Source organism: Phlebotomus papatasi, chromosome 5 (assembly GCF_024763615.1).
Source record: "Phlebotomus papatasi isolate M1 chromosome 5, Ppap_2.1, whole genome shotgun sequence".
Lineage (NCBI taxonomy): Eukaryota > Metazoa > Arthropoda > Insecta > Diptera > Psychodidae > Phlebotomus > Phlebotomus papatasi.
This window is the reverse complement of record NC_077226.1, coordinates 623,609-651,441: the sequence shown is the minus strand read 5'-3', so window position 1 is coordinate 651,441 and position 27,833 is coordinate 623,609. Positions and strand designations below refer to the sequence as shown.

Here is a 27,833-nt window from a genome sequence, read left to right as displayed (position 1 = left end):
AATTTTGCATGGAAAAGAAAAAAACAGATTGTAGAGACAGAAAGAGATCTTTGGTTTGGTCCCCTCTGCCTCTCTCTCTCTCTCTGTCGCTGGTGTACCACATTTTCTTCTTCGTCCACTTCTTTTGCGCGCGCTCAAAGTACCGCTATATGTGGAGCGTGTGGAGCATGTGGAAGGGGGATCAAGAATGAGAAGGGGCTCTCAGGTGAGCAAAACCTGGAGGGAGACCCAGTGACACCGTTGGTGGCCAGTTTCTGTGCAACCGTCGAGCACACTGCACACGCGTTGCGCCATCTCTTGTTGTCCAAGACACACAGAGTGAGCAAGAGAGAGAGAGAGAGAGAGAGACAGAGGGTCGAGTGAGAGAGTGTTAGAGGCAGGAGAGTGCCTTTGCTCAGGAAAGGATTTAACGTGACAATACTGTGTCTACTGTGTGAGAGAAAGAGAGAGAGAGAGAGAAATGTGACGGTTTTTTTTCAAATTTGAAATTTATATTTCTTTTTTTTTTCTCAAAAAATTTCTTTTCTTTGTGTTATATGGTTTTTTGTTGTTGTTATTATTCACTGTTTGACATTTCTCTTCTAAAGAGAGAAAGAGATAGATAGATTGCATTGCAAAGAGAGTGCAAGAAATAAAATAGAAAAAGCGCGGGAAAGTGCTTTTAAAAAAAAGGAGAGAGAAAGAGAGAGAGGGAGTTAAAGTGTTCTGAGAGAAAAAAAGTGTGCTTTCTTCAATTTGGAATTATTATTTCTTTTTTTTTTTGACACAAAAGGAAGAAATCTTTCATAACGATGATCGTGAGGACATTGTCCATCATCAGTATCAGCATATTTGCGATCATAAATCAACTGACTAGCATAACTGAGGCTAAAAATGCAGGTAAGGTGTGAAAGAGACAAATCTACAATACATCCATTTTTTCTCTTTTCTTCTTTGTACATAATTGTGACCCTCTGACCTCCATTTTGGCGGACATGCAAGTTGTCAAAAAATTTTGAATGTTTGTCATTTCAAAAAAAAAAAAGAAAAACAACAAAAAAGTGGAATAAAACAAAGAGAATGGAAAGACCTTTTGCAGGGTTACTTTATGTGAATTATTTTTTAAAAAAAAAATGTTCTTTTAGAGCCGAAAAGAAAGCACAGGGAAGAGAGAGAGAGAATTAATTTGAATCTTTGACATTTCCGCCATTTTGACATGAGAGCATTTCCTCAATTTAAGGACATTAAATTGTGTCATTGAAGGTCAAAAAGGGGGCAGAGAGACGAAGAAAATAGCTCCATCGATTTTCCCCATTTTCCAATATGTTTTTCGGAAAAATTTTTCTTCAAAAATCTGTCAAAACTCGGACTAAGCCTGATTTATTGATGAAAAACAGAAATCTTGCAGAGAAAAGACCCATTTATTGACAAAATTCAGAAAAAAACATTAATTGTGCTTTTCCACAATTTCCTCGAAGTAAAAACTTCTTGTTTTTTTCGTATTTCAAGTCATCAAAATCGGATTTAAATTGAATCAATCGAAAACGCGTCCAAGTGAAGGAAAATTTTCACATGGGAACATTTCCAGTCGTTTTTCACCAATTTCCTCAGAGAAAAGCAATTATTTTTCTAAAAGAAATCAATAGGGAATTTCATGGGCTTTCCAAAACCGTCAAGATCATCAAAATCGATTTAAAATTGGTTTTGTGACGAATTTTTAAGTGAAACCTTCGAGAAGAAGAATTAGGAATGTTCAAAAGGGAAACTTTGAAGGAGCTTTTCACCAATTTCCTCAAAGAAAAACCATTTTCACGTGTTAAGAAGATTTCAAGGAAATGTCATGGGCTTTCTAAATCCGTCGAGATCATCAAAATTGGATTAAAAATGGATTTATGGTGAATTTTTTAACAAAAAAAAAAAAAACCTTGCATGAAGCTCTCTCAATTTCTTTCGATTTTATAGCAATTTTCCGGTAATTTTTCTGGAGGAAAACCTCATTTATCCTTTTACTGTCTTCTGGGAAATTTTCTCAGCTATCCAGAAAACCAAAAATCATCAAATTCGGTTTGAAATTGGATTTTTGGTGAATTTTTGAACAAGAGAAGAAAAACTTGCAAAACTCTCTATCACTTTCCTTCAATTTTCAATCAATTTTCCTCGCATTTTCTCAAAGAAAAGCCTCGTTTGGTCATTTGCTGTCTTCTGGGGAATTTTCTGAGCTTTCTAGAAAACCAAAAATCATCAAATTCGGTTTGAAATTGGATTTTTGGCGAAAATTTTGCCAAAGCCTTGCAGAAGGTTTTCTTGATAAATGTGCAAAGGGAAACTTTGAAGCAACTTTTCATTGATTTCTTCTAGGGAAATCTACTTTTCTTTTTTGAGTGTCAAATAGGAAATTTTCTCAGCTTTCCAAAACCGTCAAGATCATCAAAATCGGTTGGAAATTGGATTTATGATGAATTTTTGAAGAAAAATGTCTCCCAAGAGATATTTTTAAAGGAAATATAAAATGTCCATAACCTCAAATGAAAATCATCTTTAAAACAAATTTCCCAATGGAAAAATCTCATTGTGTATGTGTCTTTTAGCATAGATGAGGCAATGAATTGTGGGAGTTTTCTTTGCCAGGTGGTAAGACACTTGAAGAACTAAAGAAAAAAAAGAAAAAGACAATGGAACTTTGCAAAAGACGTTTTGTGGACTGGGAAAAAGTCTTCGAAGGTGCTGAAATATCTTTAAGTATTTTTCTTATTTTAAAAATGAAAAAAAAAATAAATATATTTTTTGTCTTGTCTCTTTTTTTTTTTTGGGATACGGTGAAAGGGAATGAAAATCTTTTCGACATACATTCGACATTAAAAAAAAAGAAAAAAAACACAGATTAGTACACAACATAAAAGTAAGCATTTGATGTGTGAATGTGTTGGAAAATCTCACGACTTCTTTTGCCCAAACAGAAGAAGAAGAAGAAGTTAAGAGGAGTGTTGAGAAAATAAAATAAAAAAAGAAATATAATGAAGAAGAAGAAATAAAGTAAAGAAACATTCGCCAAAGCAAGAAAGACTGGCATTTCGCATTTAATAATATTAACCACACAAACATCCGCAAAGTGAACAGCATCGAAAAAGCAATCAAAATAAAATAAAATAGGAAAAAAAAACAGCAAAACCCGTCAAATGTCAAATGATGCGGAAAATTTCTCTATTATTCACCTTTTTTTTTTATTAATTTGTTCATTGAAAATGGGAGAAAAAGGAACTTTCCCCGGTCATTGAAGGAAATGACCGGAAAAAATTATTAAATCCTTACCATTTCGGAAAACTGAGAAAATTCCCTAAAAAAACATTAAAGTGGAATGCCAAGAAACACAAAATTGAGTGGTCAGCAAAATTGGAAGTGATTGGCAAAATGGGTCCTATATGACTGAAATTGTAATATTTTATTCATTCTAAATCGGCTATTTGTGCATACGGACCACTTCAATTAAAACAATTAACTTTAGTTTATATTTCTAAATTTTCCCAAAATTTCCTTAAAATTAACCCGGCTGACCAATATTTTGACAGTTCTTTTTAATCACTTATTAGTAGTAGTACTCGAATAAAAGAGAAATAAACCACAAATTTCTATATTTAGGGGAGGGTGGGGCAGTTTCACCCCTAAATTGCAAAATGGATTTTGAGACCATTTTGCAAAAAGATAATAAACAGAAGTAAAACTTTGTATATTCTGTGAATTACAGTTGGATTTTGGGTTAATAAAAACAATAACAATAATCCTTTAATTTCATTAGTCTATTGTGGAGAAATTCATTTGACTTGAAAGGCAGAATGTGTGAAAGTCCCCCGTTGTGGGGCAATTTCAAGATAAATATGAGGCAATTTTTGAGAAAGATTAAATGTGTTTATATGAAACTTGCGATACCAGAATTGATTAAAATTACTATTTTGAAGTCTTCTAAGACTCTAAAACCTAAAAATATAATCAAACAAGAACTTTATAACAGAATTTGAACACTAATTGATCATACAGGGAAAATAAAATATCGCTAAAGATATCGAAGCCTATTTCTCATTAACTGAGCAATTTTCTTTGAATTTTTATACAAAAGAAATGTCTTTTGTAGTGCTAAGCTAATTCTGTACACTGTTGGGTCATTATATCACTTTAGAACATGTCCTTTTTAGTATAAGAGTTTTATAATAGTATTTTAAAGTCTTGAATTTTTATAATACTAAAAAAAAATTACAATTTCTTCCTGAAAACATTCTGAAAATATATTAAAACATTTAAATTCATCATTTTCAAGCACTTAAAAAACACTGAAAGATTATTTTTTTTAATGAACTTTTAGGAAATACTGCTTTCCATAATTTCGAACTTTATCGACAAAAACAGCTACAAAACGTTTTCAATGATCATTTTAATTTAATTTTGATTAAAAAGTAAATTGTTAGATACTGGAAACTTCTCCGTGTGCTAGCATGAAACTGCTCCTCACGAAGTTTCGAAACTCAAATGAAAATTGTCAGAACCGTCTTAGATTTCATTCAACGCTAAATGCCTTATAATAAACATAAAACCACTAGTAATTTAATACAATTATGTTACTTCGATAGATAAGTGAAATAGTTTAGAAATTGTTGAAAATAAAACATTACAAAAAAATTCATTTTGATGCAGTTTTATAAAATCAATTACAGAAGTCAAACGAGAAGCGTCACGAAATTAATTATTTTTATAAACATGAGTCTCAGTTGTCTCTTCAATAATATAAAGGTTTTATCCCATTCCTTTCAAAAGTATAAGAAGAATATGCAAAAATTGAAACTGCCCCGTCGTTAAACTGCCCCACCCTCCCCTACTCATATATTGTTATTATTTTAAACGGAAAAAAAGTGTTTTTATTTAAACTAACATCTAAAACCTTTAAATCTAAACAAAAGATCTCCTAAGATACAAAGGGAGCTTTTCTTGGTGGAAATTGCCGAAAAGCTGCTCCAAAGTTTCTCTCTGAGAATCTTCGACTCAGAAGATTTCAGGAAAATAAATCACCAAAAATCCATTTATAATCCGATTTTGATCATTTTTACCTTTTTGGAAAGCTGAGAAAATTTCCCAAAAGATCTCCTAAGATACAAAGGGAGCTTTTCTTGGTGGAAATTGCCGAAAAGCTGCTCCAAAATTTCTCTCTGAGAATCTTCGACTCAGAATGTTTCAGGAAAATAAATCACCAAAAATCCATTTTAAATCCGATTTAGACGATTTTTGCCTTTTTGGAAAGCTGAGAAAATTTCCCAAAAGATCTCCTAAGATACAAAGGGAGCTTTTCTTGGTGGAAATTGCCGAAAAGCTGCTCCAAAATTTCTCTCTGAGAATCTTCGACTCAGAAGATTTCAGGAAAATAAATCACCAAAAATCCATTTTAAATCCGATTTAGACGATTTTTGCCTTTTTGGAAAGCTGAGAAAATTTCCCAAAAGATCTCCTAAGATACAAAGGGAGCTTTTCTTGGTGGAAATTGCCGAAAAGCTGCTCCAAAATTTCTCTCTGAGAATCTTCGACTCAGAATGTTTCAGGAAAATAAATCACCAAAAATCCATTTTAAATCCGATTTAGACGATTTTTGCTTTTTGGAAAGCTGAGAAAATTTCCCAAAAGATCTCCTAAGATACAAAGGGAGCTTTTCTTGGTGGAAATTGCCGAAAAGCTGCTCCAAAATTTCTCTCTGAGAATCTTCGACTCAGAAGATTTCAGGAAAATAAATCACCAAAAATCCATTTTAAATCCGATTTTGATGATTTTTGCCTTTTTGGAAAGCTGAGAAAATTTCCCAAAAGATCTCCTAAGATACAAAGGGAGCTTTTCTTGGTGGAAATTGCCGAAAAGCTGCTCCAAAATTTCTCTCTGAGAATCTTCGACTCAGAAGATTTCAGGAAAATAAATCACCAAAAAACCATTTTAAATCCGATTTTGATGATTTTTACCTTTTTGAAAAGCTGAGAAAATTTCCCAAAAGATCTCCTAAGATACAAAGGGAGCTTTTCTTGGTGGAAATTGCCGAAAAGCTGCTCCAAAGTTTCTCTCTGAGAATCTTCGACTCAGAAGATTTCAGGAAAATAAATCACCAAAAATCCATTTTAAATCCGATTTTGATGATTTTTGCCTTTTTGGAAAGCTGAGAAAATTTCCCAAAAGATCTCCTAAGATACAAAGGGAACTTTTCTTGGTGGAAATTGCCGAAAAGCTGCTCCAAAGTTTCTCTCTGAGAATCTTCGACTCAGAAGATTTCAGGAAAATAAATCACCAAAAATCCATTTTAAATCCGATTTTGATGATTTTTGCCTTTTTGAAAAGCCAGTGAAAATCCCTAAAAATTTCCCATACATGACATATAGGCTTTTCTTGGGGGAAATCTGTGAAAAAGGCCAATGAATTGTACGGAATTTCCATGATGAGAGATGATGTCATTCTTCCATTGAGAAGATTTTTTTTTCTCATGGGAAAGAGTGAGACAGAGAGACAGAGAGAGAAAGAGATGGAATTGATGTTGTGCATTAGAATTGTGACCCGATTTTTTTCTTCTATTTAATGTTACTTCTTTTATTTAACTTCTTCATCATTCCAACACTATTGCATGGTTCTCACATTTCAAGAAGAAGACGAAAAAGAAGATGATGAGAAGCAAAAAGAGAGAGAGATAGAAGATATTTTTGAATTGTTTCTCAGCAAATATTTCTTCATTCTCTCTCCCTCTCTCTCTCTCTCTCTCTCTTTCTGATCTTTCTAACCTCGGGGATTTTGCCCACTTTTGCCGCCTTTTCTGTGGTTTTTCTTTTTCTTTTTGCTTCTTCTTCTTCATCGTGGTTATTTTCCCAAAGAGTTTGACCTTCTGCCTGACACCTACTTTTCTGTGGTGCGCGCATTTTGCCTTGTCAAAAAAAAAACAGCAGCATAGAAAAGAAAAAAAAACCAAAGAAGAAAACTAGAGAGTCCCACATTCTTTGATCATTAAAAAGGGGCACAACATTGGCAGCATTAATTGTCAAAAGAATCAGAAATGGTAATGTTTCGCAAGATTCATCAAAAAGTGCAAGAAATTTTTTGAAGTATTTCCTAAAAGAAAATCCAATATGGCGTCATCAACGGAGTTTTTATAAGTTTTCTTACATCGAAGTGAATTTGGTGGTGCCCTGTTGGGATTGTTCGAAATGCCGCGAAAATTCACTTAGGGAAAATGAGAGGTTTTTTTTAACGTGAAAATTGTTTAATTCCTTAGAATTAAGTCATTTTCACAAGAAAATCCTTTTAATAATTTAGTTGAATACAATTATTTGGGTTAATTGTGAATAATTGTCGATATTGCAATAAAAACATTGGAAAGAAATTTTGAGCTGGAAGACTCACATTCTTTTGAGCTGTCACAAAATTCAGGAAAAGTTTGAGCAGAAATCCTTTTGTACAACATTATTTTGGTTAATAAGGAATGCAAAAGTACATATTACAAGAAGGGACACGACTTGCTAATTAGGATAAAATAGAGAAGAAAATATTTTGTCGCATATTTCAGAGATTTTTTGCAACCCCAGCGTCGCCAGACGTTTGTCAAGTGAGTTATTTGTGTCTCTATCTCTCTCTCTCGAGTTGAATTGCGCGCGATTTAGGAAGTTGTCATTTTGAAATGATATTTTCTTTAAATTTCTTCATAAGGGAAGAGCACCAGCGATCGGCACTGTTCCTCGGATCGTCAGGTTAATATTGTAATGTAGCTTCAAATAAAATGAATATATAAAAATTATTAGCTACTTTATACCATTTAAGTCTCACAAGAATGGAGTGCATTAGCTCAGATTTAACTTATGAAACCAGTTTTTCGTGAGACACCTGATTAAATTCATGACGGTCCGAGGTACAGAGTACATATTTGCAATTAGACCTATTTTTTATTAATTTAACACTGTGATATCACCAAGAATAACTCTATTGAATTTTGCAAACAAAAATGAAAAATATTCCATCTTTTCTGACACATCTGTCTGGAAAGTCTGGAATGTAGAAAAATCTACAGAAAATCGGCAAAATATCTACAGAAATTCGTCAGAGTATGCACTAGGATTCGTCAGAAAATCTGCAAAAATTTCTGACGAATTTTGTCCCAAGCCTAAATAAAATTCGTAGGAATATCTACAGATTTCTCGGCAGATTTTCGGCAGAGGTGTAGATATTTTCTGCAGAAATCTTAAAGATATCTCATGAAATTATTTGACGGGCGAAGAGCCGTGTGTAAAATAATGGAAATTGGTGCAAAGTTAATTTGAAGGGTGGAAAAACGGGTGTTTACATCCTCCCCAGAAAGTGTTTACTTCTACCCCAGGTATTTTGTCAAAAAAAAAGAGAAAAATACATAGTGACACAAATTTTATTTTTTATGGAAAACTCAATTGTTTTCCAGCATTCGCATTATCCTCGATGTATTGCCTATACCCAAGGGTAAAACATGATCTAAGAAAGATTTTCCAAAAAAACCACTGTGTCTTTAGAAAATCACATTAAATTCGAATCTATTGAAAATGTTTATATGTGCCCCAGTCTCCCCTAAATATCCAAAAACTTTAATTAATTGCATTAAGAACATATTTAAGTACTTATTAAGTAGTTCGTAAGTACTTAATCGCTGTCAGCTGGGTTTTTTTTCCTGTTTTGTGGCAAAAATTTCATCAAATGTGGGAGAGAGAGAATGCTATTTTGTTTTTTTTTTGTAAAATTGGTAATGAGATGATAATGCCACCTGTTGCGAAGGCGTTAAATGACTCAATGGGATCATGTTTGAGACTCTAAAGACGAAAAGCTAGAGAATGAGAGAAAGAGTGAGAGAGAGAGAGAGAGAGACCATGCAGGCAGAGTGAAACGCGTTGGCAATATCCGCATTCTCTTGCCTTCAGTTAATCCGGTTTTCATCTTACTGTCCCCGTCTCTTTCTGTTTCACTTGTTTCTCTTTTGTTTTTGTCTCTTTCGCTCTATGTCTATGGCGCTGGTGTCCTGTGGCATTTAAGTGAATTACACACCTTCATTTGGCGCGACATAAACCTCTCACCGCTCCCTCTCTTAACCGACCTCTATCAAAAAATCCCGTTACATCTCTTGCACATTAACGCACTCAAAGCAGACACAGAAAGACAGAGAGAGAGAGAGAGAGAGAGAGAGAGAGGTTGATGTTGAAAGTGAAAATTGATGATTCAATGCCTCCCATTTCCAACATAAACCACTCAATTTATGTGCCACGCATATTTCTTTTTACCACAAAAATTTATCTGAGAAGTCCCAAAGGATAAAAATGACAAAAAACTGTCATTTGACTGTCACCTTACGAATTATCCCATTTGACAAAAAAAAAAATGGCGCAAATTAATTATAGATGGCGACTCTTGAGAAATTTAATTGTTTCATTTCATTTTTTCTTTTGTTATTTCCTTTTTAAAAATTACACGAACAAGAAAAAAAATGAAGCAATTTCAGTGACTCCATTTTTTTTTGTGATTGCAAAAGCTGCGTCTTCTCAAATCTTTCTTCACCTTCTTTTCTTCCATCTTAATTAAATATTTTATGCCACATTCCATAACTCTTTGCTCTCAATTTCTTATTGGCAGAGTCTTTTTCTTCATCTCTTACCTTCTTTTGCTTCTTTTTTTTCCTCTTCGATGTATTAGTAAAATGATCACAATTTCAATGGGATTGCCTTAAGAGCGAAAAAAGGGTTTTCCTTAAAAGAAAATGGCCGGAAAATTGATTAAAAATGTCTTCAAAGTTACCTAGTGCAAAGTTTTATTAAAAAAAAATTCACCAAAAATCGATTTTAAATCCGATTTTGATGATCTCGACTGATTTGAAAAGCCAATGACATTTCCTTGGAATCTTCTTAACATGTGAAAATGGCTTTTCTTTGAGGAAATTGGTGAAAAGTGTCTTCAAAGTTACCCAGTGCAAAGTTTTATTGAAAAATTCACCAAAAATCGAATTTAAATCCGATTTTTATGATCTCAACGGATCTAGAAAGCCTCTAAAATTTACCACAAGATTTTCCAAGACAGCAGAAGAGTTTTTTTTTGGTGGAAAATGCCGAAAAGTTGTTTGAAAGTTTCTCTCTGAAAATCTTCGACTCGAAGATTTCGAAAACTGTATCATAAACTATTTTGAAACGTTTTCAAAACTAAGTTTCGAAACGGTTTCGAAACTATTGTGGAAACGATTGTGGAACACAATGTGTCTCTGCTAAGAATCAAGAAATCAAGATTACCCCATAGCAAAATTCCGCGGAAATTCCAGTGGAAAACTTGCGTCCAAATGGCTAAATTCGCTGGAATTTGACGCTAAAATTCCACTAAGTTTTCCTATGGAATTTAAAGCCGGAAATTCCATGGAAATCATAGTGCTCCATGGAATTTACTAGTACGACATGCTGGAATTCCAGCGTTAAATTCCGCGGTATTCCGCGGAAGATTTATATGGAAACTCACACGTGAAACGTCCGCGGGATAAGCTGGAAAAAACATATGGAAATTTCCACTATCTTTCCATAGTGTTTTATATGGATTTTTCCACTAGTTTTCTGAAATGTCAAACAAATAAAATGGTGTTGCGACAACTTTTAGAATTTGTTTCTAAACCTTCCGCAAACATTTCTAGTGATTCATGTGGCAATTATAATATAATTAATTATGCGACACTGCGTTTCGTGTAGATAATAATGAATTGATTACATTAAATAGGTCGCCAAACTAAAATAATGCTGTTTTTATGTTATTTAATATAGGCAAAAAACAAACGAGCAGTAAAAAATTCTAAATGGGCAGTAAAAAATTAAAAGTGAGCAGTAAAATATCTAATTATGGTCAGTAAAAAGCTTAAATCTTTACAAAATGGGCCTAATTTATTTATTTAACATTTAAAATTGTTGCAGATAGAATGAAAAGCCCTTTATTTTCCCTTTGCCAAAATTTGGACGATAATTTCACTGTTTCAAATTTTTTTGTTACTGATCAATTTTAACTTTTTACTGCTCATTTATTCAATGCCTTTAATATATATATTAGGATTTTTTTTTTATAAAATATTTTTTTATTGCTCAAAGTGTCAATTCGTTATTGCTGGTTTAGTAAAACATATTATAATCCTCGTAATCTTTGCCGTTTCTATAAAATTCGGAAGTAAAATCATGAGGTGCATGTGACAGCTTCATTTTTTCTCCATTTTATTTTAGTGGAAAAATCCACATAAATTCCACGAGCATTTCCATGGATGTATTCTATAGAAAAAATCCAGCATAAATCCATTAAATTTTCCACGGAACGTATTATAGAAAATTCCTATGGAATTTTTTAAGGAAAAATAGTGGAAAATTCCAAGGAATTTTTCGCTTCTTATTCCTATTCCGCTTTCTTTTGCAACGGGGTACTGTATTATTTTGTCTGCCATTTGACAATTGTGAGTGACACCCCTGTAGCCGATCGGGCGCAAAGTTTCACAGTAACGGAAAATTCCCTGGAATTTGTCTTCTATTTTTCCGCGACAGTTTCCGTGGAAATAAACGCTAATATTCCGCTTAAAATTCTGCGGAGTTATCAGCTTTTTTTTCGCGTGGATTTCCAGGAAAAAAAGTCCGAGAAATTTTCTTGCAACATATCTGGGAGCATTCCCTGGAAATTGATTCAAAATTTCCTTTGAATATTCCGAGTATATTTTCTGATATCTTTCCGACCAAGACTCCATGGAAGTAAACGCGAAAATTCTGCAAATATTTTTCGCCCTAACGCTATAATTCTTGCGAGCTAGACATACTCAAATGAACGATATGGTAGCAATATTTTCAACTCAAAAGTAGAACAACTGACGGTTCGTCTGATAGATGAATACTCTCCAAGTTCTAAGTTGTCAATTGGCACTGACCGTTCATTTATTTGTGGATGTATTTTGTGGAAATTCTCTATGAGTATTCCGCGCCATTTTTAATCAATGAGGAATTATTTGGAAGAAAAATATATTTAAAAAATCCACTGGAAAAGTCGTGGAATTCCGTTATATTAAACCACGGAAGCCTCTAAGGCTGTTGCATGGAAATTTCCACGGAGAATTTCGTGGAAATAAAGAGGATTTTTCCGAATTTTTAAAGAGCTGACCGCCGATTATACGCTAATAATCCAGAGGAAAAGCCGTGGAAATATTCGTCAGAGAAAAGTCCATGGAAACTCGCGGACATTTCTTATTAGACGGTCCTATACAGAGTTCCGCAAACGTCCATGGAACACTAGGAAGAAATTTAGCATCAAATTCCATCTTGGAGGCTTACGCGGAATTTTAGCGGTAAAATCAGCGGATATGGCAGAAAAGGCTGCTGAAAATCTTGTGGAATCGCTGCGGCCGTTGGCTATAGGGACTGGAACTGGAAGCCATACTGGAAATTGCTTACTTTGCCGTGTGCAAAATGGCAAAGTTTTGCAATCTTTTGCATCCTTTTGCAAAACAAAATTGATTGAATTAGAATTGACTAAAAAATCGATTGAAATTAATCGATTTTTGCCAAAAAAAAGTCGATTAGAGCCAGGGTTACCAACCTTTTTGGTTAATTACATGGAGTGGGTGTTCACCTTTTGCATCCTTTGGCAAATTATTTTTTTCAGTTAATTAAAATTTACAATTTTTTTCTAGTGGTAATTTGGAAATTACACGTAATTTTTTTACACGATTTTTTACTGTGTAGCTCGTAAAAAAATAAAATATCCATTTTGTTACTTTTTGCCCCAGTCTCCCCATATTTAAATAAATTCTTAATGCAATGAATTAAAGTTTTTGGATATTTATGAAGGTCTTTTTTTTATAGTTTAAGTTATTTATCCTTTAGTTTTTTACCCATTTGGTTATTTAAATGATTTTGTGTCAAAACAAAAATGACATCGATACAAATGACCCAATAATTCTCTATTCTTTTTTGGCTATTTTTGTCTTCAACAACAACAAAAAAACCTTCAATCTACCTCGTCAAATTGTCCATTGATCCAAAGCCATTTAAAGAAAGAAAAGAAGTATGAAAGTACATAATCAATTTCACCTCAATTTTTTTTCTTTTTTTAAATTTTCTTTCAGTTGGTACTTTCTAATTAAATAAACAGGATGTCTCTTCAGTCCAAAAGAAAGAAGAAAAAAAAATATTATTTGACACCCTCAAAATTTACTTGTATTTGAATATTATTTTCTATTTTCTAAAAAAAATCTTGGTTAAACTTTTTATCTCTGACGATTTATTTTTGCTTTCTTTCAGGTGAAAGATTATTATTCGGTTATTTTTTTTTTGTTATTTCTTTTGCTTTTTGATTGTGTAATTATCGTCAATTTTCACGCAATTCCAACAGTTTTTTTTTGCTTCTTCTTTCTTCATTTATTTATTTATTTAATATTTTGGGTGAAAGTGTCTCTCTCTCTTTCTGGCTCTTCGTGACTTCTTCGTGGTCAGGTGGAAAATATATTCAGGTGTGCCAATGCACCTCAACAATAAAAAAAAACACCTCAATTGCCTGTTTTGGCGCGCAATTTCTTATCGTCTGTCTTTATGGTTAAATTTAGAAGAGTGACGTAAGTTACTTCTTTGACAGTTGGACACCTTTTTCTAGTTTGTCCTTAAAAATGTACAATGGACAAAGCATTACTCAATCAAAGTGGAAAAATATCTAAAATTAATTCCAATAAATTTTAAATTATTAAATAAATATTATGAAATACAAATATTTTTGCATTTTTATCCATTTTTTTTCCAGATGATTTGTCAACAATTCAACCGTCAGTGGTGAAAGTGTTGCCAGATCAGGGTGAGTCACCACAATAAATACATATTTATATATTTTTTTTTAAATGTATTTCCATTTGTTAATTTAATTATCTGTACAGAGACCACATTGCTTTATAACCTATTTCAAAAATAAAAATAAAAATAAAAGAAAACAATAGAATTTGTAAATAGAATTTTTAAAAGAAAAAAGAGAGAAATCCTCCATTTTTGGGTACAGAACACACAATTAAATGAGACTTTTTGTGAAAAGTTTGTCAAAAAATTAACCTTGCCAACTTTTGACAAAATTTTTGACAGAGGTCCTTGACAGATTGTTGTTGTTTTTGTACTGCAATTTTGTACAGTTTTTTTTAATGTTGTTGTTTACCCAAATACCCCAGTCCTTTAGATATTTATTTATTGTTTTTTCTATTAAATCTACATTTCTGTATTAGATGCTTTTAATTAGTTTGTTAGAATGTCTTAGTCTACCCCCCCCCCCCCCCAAGTCCAAAAATCTTTTATCAAACAAAATAAATTGCGAAATCTTTCAATTCTCAGATAATTTTTTCTGTTATTTTTGTTTTTTTTCTTTAATCGTGCAAACAGACGGAATTCCCATGGAAAATCCCGCGAGATTTTTCATTCCTAATGGGAATTCCGGAAATTTTACCTTATAATAACGGAATAATTACCATATAATATATAATTTTACCAATATAAATAACGGAATGTGTATGTAGAAGATATTTGACATAAGGTAAGGGAAGTAAAAGAAGTTAAGAAAAATGCTCCATAATTTGCTTAACCCTTTAAGGACGATTTGGACACCGGTGTCCCATGAAGGAAATAATTTTTCCTAACTACCTAAAGTTATTTTTTTCTTTACGTTTGTACATAATTGTAAAGTAAAAGGTTGAAGGAATCTAGGATATTTTTTGGAAGTCACTAGCTATTTGCTATGTAGTAGATATTTAAGCTAAAAAATGGCGAATTTTTAAATTTTCAAATTCATAATTTATTTTATTTATTTTTTATACTTCCATTTTTTTTTAAGCAAAACCCTTTTGGCAATAAAAACTACAATATACTCATACGTAATATTTTTCATTAAAGCGAAAAATATTTATTAATTTGTATTGTCATAAAAATTACTTAAATTTTTGGGCTATTTTCGTCCCTATCGTCCATAGAAGCACAAAATACACCGAATCAGACTCTGTTGGACTTTCCAAGGTTAGATATATGACTTATTATTGATTATGTTTATCAGATAAATTTTTATTGTTGATTTTCAGTCCGTAAAAAGTGTCTCGTCGTTAAAGGGTTAAAAAAAAATTATGTTAACCCATTCAGTCAATGTACTAGAAATACTTGAGATAGAATGTTCGTATTTTAGGATTAGTTTCCTACAGATTAATAGATGAATTTTTTGAAAAGAAAAAAATTTTATCCATTATGGGGGCACGGGGAGCCGCCCTCAAACACACGTCTTAACGGTCACTGAATTTAAATTCTGTACATTAATTCACTACAAACTCTATTGATTTAGATAGAGTGACTATCTAAGAAAACACATTGGCAACCAGAATTCAAATCAGGACAGAGGATGAAGGCCAATTTTAACAAATTCGACGGGATGTCGAATTTTCTGTGCGCCATTTTGAGCAAAATTTTTGCATAACTTCACGCGAAGCGAGAAAAGAACAACAAAATGTATTCCCATCTCTGTCGGGCTATTTTTTCCAAGTAATTGAAGGACTAAAATAACTAAAAATCAATTCCCGACATAAATTCGAATATTAATTTCCCTGGAATAAATCATCTAAAATCACTCAATTTGCGTATGATGTATAATACCATGGTAAGGAATGGGTTAAAATAAGTTTCTGGAGTGTATAAAATCAATTTTTTAATAGAATTTCAAAATATTTTGAAGAAATCGTATGTTTATGTAGAAGTAGAGATTGATATAAGAAGCAAAAAACTATAAACTGGCGTATCTTTATGATAATTTCTATAAAATAATTGTGATTCTAGTTTCAATTACAGTTTGCTGTACATGTTGCTAGTTTTTTTAAAGAAATATTTTCAATACCGATCGCATTTTCTGACAATCTTGCTGAATATTTTGTCTGAAAGAAAAGTAGCTAGGATATACATCCTGCAAAAAACATCCTTGATGCATTAAAATATCAAAAATTAATTGATCTATGTTTATAGTTATTTAAAAAAATCAGTTGAAAATTTATCTGTGAATTGAAATTTTTTGTCATTTAACCATAAAAAAGACAAAAAGAAAGAGAAAAAGATGAAAGAAATAAAACCCTTGTCCCTTTTCCTTAATTTGTTTTGTGGTAAATTCCTTTTTTCCCTCTCAATACGGGTTCGTCCCCCTTTTGTACTTTAGATGTCGCCACTGTTCTCATCGCTCAGAGTGATCGCCTACCACATGGACGCTTCCTCAGTGTCCGACCAACTGTTGGTGTCCTTACATCAACAGCCCGTACCTTCATCCAGGGCGGTGCTACAACGGAATTTGCCAGTCAAGTTCTTGCTACAACACTACCCGATGGACGGTATGCCCATCTACTGGCCCGTAGCAGTAGGGTCTTCTACGAGGGACAACAATCTCGATTGTCAAATTCACCCGATCCCCGTTTCAATGATGTCACCCATTCAGATGCGTGGAATGATGTTGAAACATTCATTGGAAATACTGATTATGTTGCAACACCAAGGCTCGATGTTGTTGGGGTGTCTTTGGTCAATGTTGATGGTGTTGCGGATGTCATTGAAGCTAGTATAGTACCACCTGAAGTTGCCTCAATGGCGGGAATGGGAAAAATTGATGAGATTGCTGTTGTACCACAACGTCTAACGGCTACTGTCAATCTAGCAACATTCACCGTTGGTCAGGATGTTGATGGGGGATTTGGTGCGGTATCAGGGGGAATTGTTGATGATGCTGAAGTTGCTGAGAGTGGACGTGAAGCTAGAAAATTGCCTGGATTTCAACAATTGATGGGCGATGCTGTGTTGTCGAGAGTTACGTACTACGGTTTTGCCGATTTTACAACAACAGTTGGTGATACTGTGATTGTATTTAGTCCGAGTACGGTGCAACCAGAGGGAGGACAGATAACGTCAATTGTTGGCGATGCAACGATTAAGGAAGAGATTGTTGCTACAACGACAACATCTGCAACGATGACTACAACGACGACTACAACGACGACTACAACAACGACGACAACAACGGAGGAAACAACAGAGGAACCAACAACATCGCCAATGACGACGACAACAGAAGAACAACAAGAAGTACATCAACAAAATGTTGATGAAGAGGAAGAGGAACAGGAAGAAGAGGAAGAAGAGCAAGATCAAATGGAGGAAAATGAAATATCCCCACCGGTAGATCAACCAAAACTATCAACCCCAACAAATGAGGACATCTCAAAGATATTCCAGTCTCTAGCAATGGCAACGGCATCTACAATGCCAGTTGTAGTGACAACAGAACAAGAAACCCTAGTTCGAGGAGGTGTTACAACAATTTTCTTCGAAGATGAAGCACCAGCAACAATGGCAACAATTGTTCCGAGTCAGGTACAGAAGAGTGTTGATGCAATTGATGTTGATGTTGATAGTTCGATGAGTTCTAACTGTGAAAATGGCGATACATTGACGTATTTGACGACATTCTTCTTGCCAGATAGTACATCAATTCGAACTAATACAGTGACACAGTGTCATACGGTTCTGGCGACAACAGAAGCAACAGAAGAGACTACAACATTGACGACAACGACAACAGAGGACACAGAAGACACAACAACAGAAGGTCTTCCTGAAGAAACGACAGTTCGTGATGATACAGATGATGCAGATAGTGCACAATCAACAACAGATGAAGTCGCAACAACAGAAGGCACAACAGAAGCAACAACAGAACAACAACAAGAACTATCGGATATAGAAGTCATCTACAAGACACTCTATACAACGTATACGTACCTAACAACATTTTTCCACGAATCAACATCAAGTGTATCAACACGTAAGGAAGTTGTAACGAATGTTGTTACAACAACAATAACACCAGCAATGCTAGAAGATCTAGCTGATATTGTACGTGGAATGGAGGATAATCCCAGTGATAGTCAACAGGGAAAGGCAATTGGAATTGGAGTAGGACGTCCAACAGTTGCATATACGCCAACGCCCGTTCTTGAGGATGTTGCAAGGGCTATTGGGGCATCAACAGATGGCATTAAGACCCTGTATACAACGTATACGTACTTTACGACAATTTTTGTCGATGGTGAAACAGATATATCAAGTCGAACGGAGGTTTATACTAACTACGTTACTCCGACTACAACAATTGCACCAACAACAACAACAACATCTGATGGGTATTCAACGATGACAAGGACAGCAGGGAATATTACAATGATGGTTACGGATGTAAGGAGTAGTTCAAGCAATGGCGACAGTGAAGTAATCAACAATCAATTGGACGATCAAATAAGTAGTGAGAGCAATACAGATGAAATACTACCATCTGCAACGTTGTTGTTGCAAACATCCTTCACAACATTCACCTATTTTACAACAATGTACATGGGTACGACATCGAGTGTTGTATCACGATTGGAAACCGTTACAAATGTTGTAACTGAAACTGTTGATAGTATCGTACCAGATGCAACACTACCCATTACGTACTTCACGACATTCACCTATTGGACAACACTGTTTCGGGATGGTACGACAACGACAACATCGAGAGAAGAGACAGTTTCGAATGTTGTTAGTGAGAAAATGGATGAAACAACAATGGTTGATGCTGAGAAGATGTCAACAGATGTTGTAGCTACAACGCCAACAACATTCTTCACAACGTACACGTATTTTACAACGTCCTACGTTGGCGATGATACAGTACTGAGTAGTCGTTTTGAGACAGTTACAAATGTCGTACCGCCCCCTGTGGCAACACCACGTGCCATCAACATCAACACAGTCAATGCAAATGCAATTGTTGATGAGACAAAAGATGTTGTATCGAGGAATCATGGACGAATTGTTGATGCAGATGGTATTACAACAATTCTATTTACAACTGAAGCTGTTGGTACACTTATTGATAGTCTCTATGCCCAGGTTATTGAGAGTACATCAACTGTTGTTGTTGATGATGCAAAAGCAACAGCAGCCAGTTCTACAACAACCCTCCCAACGGGATTAGTACGGTTAATTGATGGGACAATTGTGACAAATCGCACTACAACACTGTATCAATCTCGTGTTATTGGAACGGTAATTGATGGACGATATGCCCAGATAATTGAGAGTACTAGTAGCTATCTGATTGATCGTACGGTGTCTCCGGTTGCATCAACACAACCGACAATTGAACCAACGCCGGAAATTGCAACAGAAAGTGCAACAACAGAACCACCCGAAGAGACGACAACGGAATCAACACGTGGAGGACTCTTTGGGACACGTAAGAGAACCTTTACACCGGTCATCAGGCCATTTTCCAGTCGTGCTCGTCCGACGTTCAATCCAAAACGCAAAGGAGCCACTACAAGTGCCCTTACGGTTACAAGAACGGACCTAACGCCTACGATAAGGGCAACGCCAGCACTTAAAGTTGAATCAAAGGGTAGATTTACATCGAGGAGACAGTCGGCACCGGTTACACCGTCGAGTAGTAGGCGATTTACACGTCCTGCACCGTCGTCAACACGTCGAGTGGCTGTTGCGCCTCAATCAACAATTTCGGAAGACAGTACAACATCAACGAGGTTGCCAACATTGAGATCAAGGCGTCCTAGTTTGCCAACGAGGCGTACGACAGTACCATCAACCGTTGTGACGACAACACCGAGGGCTAGGACGCCCCTTAGGGTTAGTTTTGGGAATAGGACGAGGATAGGTTCGCTATTTCCGCCAAGGGCACTGCTCCGGCAGCAACAGTTGCAGCAGGAACAGGAGGACCAGGAGAAGGACGAGGATGTTGATGATGGCAATGGAGGCGTTAGACGTAAGAGACAGGTTCAGCATCAACGCCGTAGACGTCAAATCGGTGAATATGGCAGTCGTGCTAGATATATTGGTCGTAGGACAACTACAACAACCCCAGCACCGGCCTATACTCCCTATCAACCGGCCTACAGACGTCGTACGACAACTCCACAGAATACCCGAACCCGATCACCCTATCGTACATCACCACAACGCCAGAGAGCCACCTCTAGGCGTCCTCCAACACGTACAAGAGGCCGAACAGAACCACCTGAATATGCCCTACCACCGCCCGATGGTACCCTAACCGTTACTCACTTCGTCCCTGTATCAACATCCGTGGCAAAAGTTGAAAATGGCGCTACGCAGTATCGTCATGTTGTTACACAGAGTCGTAGTGTTGAAACTGTAACGCCAGGTGCCTATACCGTGAGTCAGGGTGTTGATGGTCAACCTACAACTCACCTCAGTCAATTGACAACCCTAAATCCCAACGGGGCAACAGAAATCATCAAATTATGGCTTAGAGAATCACCAACGACAACAATTATCTTCACTCCAACAACAATTCGTGGTCGTCGTACGTCATTTAGTCACATTCTACCAACAACAGCCTATACCGTTGAAAAACTAATATCAACAAAACCAATTGATGCCAATGCACCATTGGCAAATATCCTCCTATCTCAACTATTACTAGGAAATCTAGGCCAATTAAATGCATTCAGTAACTTTGCCGTACTGCCTACAATTGCCCCAACAAAACCAGCAACACACTATCAAACCCGTTCGACAACATTCGTCACAACACTAACAAATGAACTATCAACAATACTCCCCCTTACATTCCACGGTAAAGAAATCCTAACAACAATCTACGATAGAACACTATCAACGGTAACAGCAACAGAATACATCACAGATACAATTGTTGATCAACCAAGTCAAGCTGTACCACAACAGCAAGCACTAAATAGCCTACTACTGCCACTACTACTCCAACAAAATACCCAAACAGACGATGGACGCCATTTGCAGGCCATAGAAGATGATATAAAGCCATCAACGTCAATTGTAACACTGTACGTGAGTGGTAGGACACCAGGTGACTTTTCAACACTCCTATCGACAACAGTTATAGGTAATCAACAGGATCAACATCGACCAAAGCGTACAGTTTCGACAGAGATGTTAGCAACAGTACCACCAGATGTCACAACGGTGCCTTTTTTAGTCTAAGTGACCCCAGAATTAACCCTGGGGTCGATAAAACAGACAACGATAGTGGTAGTAGTAGCAAAAGGACACGAATTGTCATTCAACGACGTCGTATACCAGTACGACGTACAAGAATTCACACCATTAGACGTAGACTAACAACGACAGTTACGACAAAACCAAGAACCTTCACATATGTAATTGAACGTGTAAATGGAGCAGAACGTATCACAATGTCATCAACTGAAGTTAAATTTGTACCAATAACAATAACAAAGGTGGCTGAGGTAAGTTTTCAGTGTGTAATTGTTAGATTTTATATTTTTAAAAACAATTTTGACAGTTCTCACTTTTATTCTATTTTGTTTTAAATCCATTTACACACGGCTCTTTGTTATCCGGCCAGACGTTTTTTTTTTTCAAATGCTTTATTCGTTTTGTTTAACATTTATGTCATATTTCTGGCTAATTTTAGTTAAGTGCTAATCTTTATGGTTATCGGGACGTGAAGTTTTCAAATGAAATAATCACCTATTTCGTGAAAAAAAAGGGTTTTTCTGAAATGTCTGCAAATGCTTGAATTGGAAACACCGGAAATATGATTTTTTGGAGAGATTTTCCAATTGTAAAGAAGAATAGACCAGGAAAAAGAACAAATCCTGCACTCAAGAGCAACTCAACAAGGTTTTGAAAGTCTTTCGTCCCGATTTCACTGTTTATCTCCAATTAGAAACTTTCCCTTGTCTCCATTTGGATTAATTTGTTTCCAATTGCAGCATTTTGCACTTGTGTATTTTTCTTGTATTTAAGAGCTTTTCAAATTATATTTGAAGAATTTTCACTAAACAATAACATTGTAGAAGAGTCTAGGAACAAATTTGTGTAATTCTCTGTCAATTTTGTAAGATATTTTGAATTTCAGACACTGTATAATGTCAAGAAAAATGTCAATGTAGTGAGTACTGTCAATTTTATGTTTGTCTTATTTTGTGTTTTTTTTTTTTGTTTTTCTCAATCCAAAATTCAAACCTCTCTCTCTCTGTCTCTCTCTCTCTCTCTTTAGCATCCATTCTCATCCACAGTTCCAGCCATTCCATGGGAAGATCCTAACCACAAAATTTCCCCTTCAGAACCTTCTGTTGGGGGTACTACTAAAAAAAGTAAAAAAATCACAAGAAAACTAAAAGCAAGAAATAAAAAGACATAACAATTTTTTTTTCTTTGGTGTTACAAGCAAAAAGAGAAATGCTATAAGAAATTAAATTTGAAAAAAAAAGAAAACTATGGAAAGATAAGAAAAAATTAGAAAGAAAGAAAATGAAAACTAACATGAATAAATGAATTAAAGACAGTTAAGTGAAAAACACCATTTTATACCATAAATAACCAAAATTTGTACAGATTGTAAATTATTAAGGAGTTCATCCTAGAGCTTTCCTCCAAAAAAAAAAAAACAAACAAAACAAACAAAAAATGACAAAAAAAATAAACCAAGAAACGAGAGTACTTTTGACAATCTGACACAACGCTGACTTATGACGATCCTTGATGTACATATATCTATCATATTCCCGGATGGACCGAGACGACATATTTATCCCGCCAAGCCTTTAAAAAAATACCACAATTATTTAAAAAAAAAACCTAACCTGCCCAAAAAGGACTCCGGAAGCTCCAACACAAAGGAAAAGAAATCGTGTAAATAGACCATTTATTTTTTTTTAATATAACTGTTCCTATTGTTGCCTTTTTTGCTTTTAGTCATGATCAAAAGTCCTTTAAAAAAAAATATCCTGAAACTGTTAGACTTTTGACAGAAATGACTATTGGCAAAATAGAGGAAATTACAAAATTATGGGAAGAGGGATAGTAAAATTAAAAAGTTAAACAAAAGAAATAAAACAAACAAATTAATCTATTCTTCCTTCCTTCCTTGTTTTTTTTTTTTGACAGACAACTTGACAGCTGATGAGGCAAGATTTCTCCTAACAACGAGGATAATGTCAAATGGTGTTGGGGTTATTGTTGCCGGCGAACAAGGACCTAAGACACTCAATCCAACAACCGTTGAAGGTGGAATGCAATTAACACTGCCACTAGAGGTCAGTACAAAATTTCTCTTTTTGGAACGTCACAACAATTTCAATTGGTTCTTTTTATTTGTTTCTTTTGACAGGGTACCTTTGAGATTAGCCCCAGTAAAACTTGCTCCAGTAGCACCTTTAGCCAGACACCTAACCTCAATCAACCTGATCCAAGACAGACTGTCGACAGCAGCGCCATTACACCATCAACAGTACGACAGCAAATTAACAGTACAAATCCATTTGCTGCTCTTGTACCGGTTATCAGTGCCGTTGCTGGTCTTCTGGCCACAATACGACGTTCAGATATTACTCCTCCAGTTAGTACTTCAGTAGCAGAACATCCAACCGTCCAACCAATCTACACGGAACGGAAGAGTAAGTGCAATAAATCCTTCACTCTTATGCCGAAAATAGATTTCTAGTAGAAACGGGGCATTATTCTTCATTTTGACAATAAAAAATAGCACGCCACCAACAATCTTGTCGAAAATCAACGTCAAATTCATCCCCTTTTAGGTGTCCCAAACATCCCCGTGGGTAGTTTTGGTATTTAGAACCTTTATGTAAAAATCAAGAGCACGTAATCTCTCAAAACTTTTATAAAAATATGTTCCCAGATTACACTGCTAGCTAATGAGATAAAAAAGTTTTAATTATATATCGCTGATATATAATACAAAGAGCAAAATTGAGACGTCAAAATATAAGATTTTTATCAATTTTTAAAAAAATGTTCATAGAATTTAAACAATAAAACTGAGGATATCCATTCTTTTAGTCAAGATACATCTTAATATTGCCTATGATTGAGTAGTGGTTAAATCACATTTGTTTAAAAAAAAATAATAAAAAAATCGCCTTGTCCCACACTACCCCTGTCCCAAAATCTCCCCGGTCTCCCCTATATCTGCTCGCTTGGTCCCCGTGATCACATTACTCCTCATAGAGACGTATTTGTTGGTTGCAATTTACCGTCCTTTCTTCAAATGCGTGCTCTTCTCTAACTGGATCACCTGGGTGACAACTGGATCACCTGGTTATCTGGCTTCCCTCTTGACGAGAGCAAGTTCGGCTTGGGTTCAGGGATACTTAGATTGCCTAGGGCAGAGCAAAATCTTTTCTACCGCACTCTTTTTGGAAAAAAAGGAGTTGCCCTCTATAACTCTCTTCCACATGAAGCACGTAGATTATTGAAAATGTATTTGAATTCTCTACGGAGATTTCAAAGACATTTCCAATCTGACCTTTTTTGCCTTTTTCCTATTGTTCATGTATTTTCTTGATTATCTGTACTTTATCTTTTAAAATTCTTTTTTTCTTGCCACGCGATTGCAAGAGGATTTTACCCTATTTGTTGTGGATTTTTGAAATAAATTAATCATTTGGCAATAGTAAAGAGTACTAAACTTTTCCAAGGTAGAGTCCATTATGGACCTCAAAAAATGGTGTAGGTTCTTTTTATACATCTTTTTATCTTCATCTTGCAGTGTACATTCCTCTGAAGGCGCAACAGCAACAGGGAAATCTACCGAATCACCTAACACCACCACTTGCACCACCAGCCGCTAGATGGCTGTCTGAGGAGGCCCATAGGCAATTGCTAGGAATACCAATATCACCAGGTGATGTGATAACGGCCAATTCGGATGTTGTTGTAGGACGACCAGCTGGATTGGGTCCAAGGGCACCACCTAGACGTCCTCCATCTGCCGTTGGTGGTCCACATATTCTCGAAATACGCAAAATACCCCAGGTCTACCACACTGATCTACCCCCAACGCCCCTCTTGGTTAATCTCCAACCATCCCAAGTGGCCAATGTCCTAATTCCACATGGTAGTAGTGCAGCTGTTGTTGTTGCAGCTGCCCTCGAACCACTCAGTGTTGCTGCAACACCATCCGTTCGGCGTGAAGCTACAGCTGCTGTTGGTAGGGCTTCGGAACGCCATGAAGTTCATCGACCACCGGAACATCTGATACCACCACGTCCACCAAAACGTCAACGTCGTCCACCACCGCCACCGCCTCCACTGCCACTGGACATTATGGCACCGCCAACACCACAAATTGACACACAAACTGAACACAATACCCTCTTTGCCATTCGACATCGTCCTGTCAATGTGGCATCGCAGCAATCTGTTATGTCACCACCATTGCCGCCCATTCGAATGCCACCTAAACGCTTTGCAGCAGCCATTTTGTCGGCTTCAGCAACATCAACGCCTAAAATAGTTTTTACTGCCCCTACAATTCCTACAATGATCAACACAGTATCACCATCGCCACAAACAACAACAACAACATCAAGAACTACAACACCTTCAACACCTTCAAGTACACCTGGGACAACTCCAGCTCGACGAACCACCATTAAGACAATCTTCTTTGGGGCTAGATCAACAGAAAGATCAGCAACAACCAAAATGGCCACCACAAAAGGCAGATGGAAGACTAGTAAGATACCAAGTAGAGTGACAGAAAAGATGACAACGACATCAGCAGCAGCGCCACTGACAACAGCGTCATCGACAACAATGTCACCGGCAACATGGCCACCAACAACAACGCCATCTACAGCAATTGTATCGAAGGTAAAAGAAATGGCAATTGCCAACTACATCGATGACAATGATGACTACAATTTATACGAAATTTACACGGTTAGTAAATTATTTCTATACTTTGTTTTTTTTTTTGTAATAATTCTAACTGTTGAAATGCAATTTGATAGCTACAACCTGAGATGACAATGGTGAAGAGTACAACAGTTGCACCAGAAAGGTCATCAACAGTATCATCAACAAGACCAACAAAATTATCACCAAAAACACCATCCTATTCCATTTTAATCCGAAATATCGGGCAGAATGCAACAATTAGGACTAAATCAACAAAACCAACAACAACAACAACAACAACACCACTTGAGTCTCTCTATCGTAGCACAGAATCAACAATATTGGCTATGTCATCGTCATCGACAGCAAAATGGCAAGATAGGACAACAACAGCATCTAGATCAACATCAACGAGATTGACAACAACACCTCAACGAAAATTCATGACACTTTTGTTGACAAAAGGACCAAAAGACCGAACAACAACACATCCAATGCTACTGGCAACGCCACCGACAATACAACGGACATCAACTCAACGGACAACAACATCAACAACAGCAAAATCCAGTGAACCAATGTCAATTGAATTGGTCGTGGGTACTGCAGGACATGCAAGGCCATCAGTTCATGTGGTACCAGCTGTTCCAGTTGATGTACCACCAATTCGGGATGAACAGGAACCACCTGAAGTTAGTCGTGTACTACTTGGTGGTGTTCTCATAGCATCACCACCACAACCAACAACCAGAGCACCAGTTGATGGTGGAAATAGTGGTCAGATTGTGGGCAGTTGTTGGCCACCGTGTAGGGCTCATAGGAATGAGGTGAGTTACATTTTGAATTTAACTCTTTCGTCTCTTTTGGGACTCTGGGTACCCATGGAAAACAACAATTTTTTTTTTAGACTATCTAGAATCGATAAAAATCCGATTTTTCCTGGATAGGGTAAATTAAGCTAATTCAAAACCTGCTCCAATTGGAAATTTTTTGCTACTCCAAATGGAAACTTATTTTTTTTGCATAATAAATACTCCAATTATATTTTTATTCATATATTTTCTGTGCTAGATTTTTATTATTTAGTTCCTTGTGGTTCAAATGAAGCGTAAATCCATTCATATAAATAAGTTTTAACATTTAAAAGTCTCATTTCAATTGACAGTGTAACTTTTCACCGTCGAAAAAAAATCATCGATCGACCATTTTTTTCTTATGAAAAAGGCAAGTAAGCTGATTGTTGTTTATTAATTTTTTGACGTTTATGCACTATATCTGGCAAATTTTAGTGAAATTAAGTCTTAAACTTTATTGTTAACCGTAAGTGAAGTGCTCAATTAAAATAATTACATATTTTCTGAACAAAAAGTACTTTTGTGAAATGTGCGCAAGTGCTTCAATGGGAAACACCGAAAATATGGGTTTATTGGAGCGATCTCCTTATTGTTTCAATTGGGAAAGGAATATAAGACCAGGAAAAAGAACAAAACCTACACTTAAGAGTAACTCAACAAAGCTTTGGAAGCCTTTCGTCGTGGAAAATCACTAAAAGAGGTATCTGTTTTGTTTCACGTTCCGAAATCAACACTTTATAATAAGCTTACTAGAAGATATCCGGAGGAATGCAGTGTGGGAAGGCGCCCCACTTTACCAAAGGTCATGGAAGACCAGCTTGTTGAATGGATTTTGCAATGCGCTGACAAATGGCATCCTATAACTAAGGACCAAGTCCTCGACACCGTGCAACTCATGTGTAAGAAGTTCGAGATCACCAATGAGTTTGTAGATGGAAGGCCAGGATATGCTTGGTTCAGGAAGTTTTTGAAGAGACATCCAGAATTAAGCCGTCGTAAACCAGAATCATATACCACCCAAAGAGCCTGTGTTACCACTGCGGACATCACTGAGTGGTTTGAGAAAACCCGTGAATACTTAGAATCGAAAGATCTTCTGGAATTCCCTCCTGATCGAATCTTTAATCTAGACGAAACTGGTGTTATGCTTTCTCCCAAAGGCGAAAAGGTGGTCCATTCTCCACTGAGCTTTAGCTCAGTGGAGAATGGAAAATGA

The 27,833-nt window shown here is 35.9% G+C and overlaps 2 protein-coding genes across 2 annotated transcripts; both read left to right on the top strand.

The window, feature by feature from the left end:
- Nucleotides 1–93: 93 nt before the first annotated feature.
- On the top strand, nt 94–22,380 carry LOC129808722 (mucin-2). Its single transcript, XM_055858508.1, has 4 exons — nt 94–879; nt 13,786–13,836; nt 16,207–21,343; nt 22,120–22,380. The coding sequence occupies exons 1-3, from the start codon at nt 792–794 to the stop codon at nt 21,075–21,077; spliced, it is 5,010 nt and encodes a 1,669-aa protein (XP_055714483.1). The 5' UTR covers nt 94–791; the 3' UTR covers nt 21,078–21,343; nt 22,120–22,380.
- On the top strand, nt 21,290–27,833 carry LOC129808659 (mucin-2-like). Its single transcript, XM_055858432.1, has 7 exons — nt 21,290–21,343; nt 22,120–22,201; nt 23,010–23,158; nt 23,233–23,518; nt 24,631–25,805; nt 25,877–26,590; nt 27,486–27,833. The coding sequence occupies exons 1-7, from the start codon at nt 21,290–21,292 to the stop codon at nt 27,831–27,833; spliced, it is 2,808 nt and encodes a 935-aa protein (XP_055714407.1).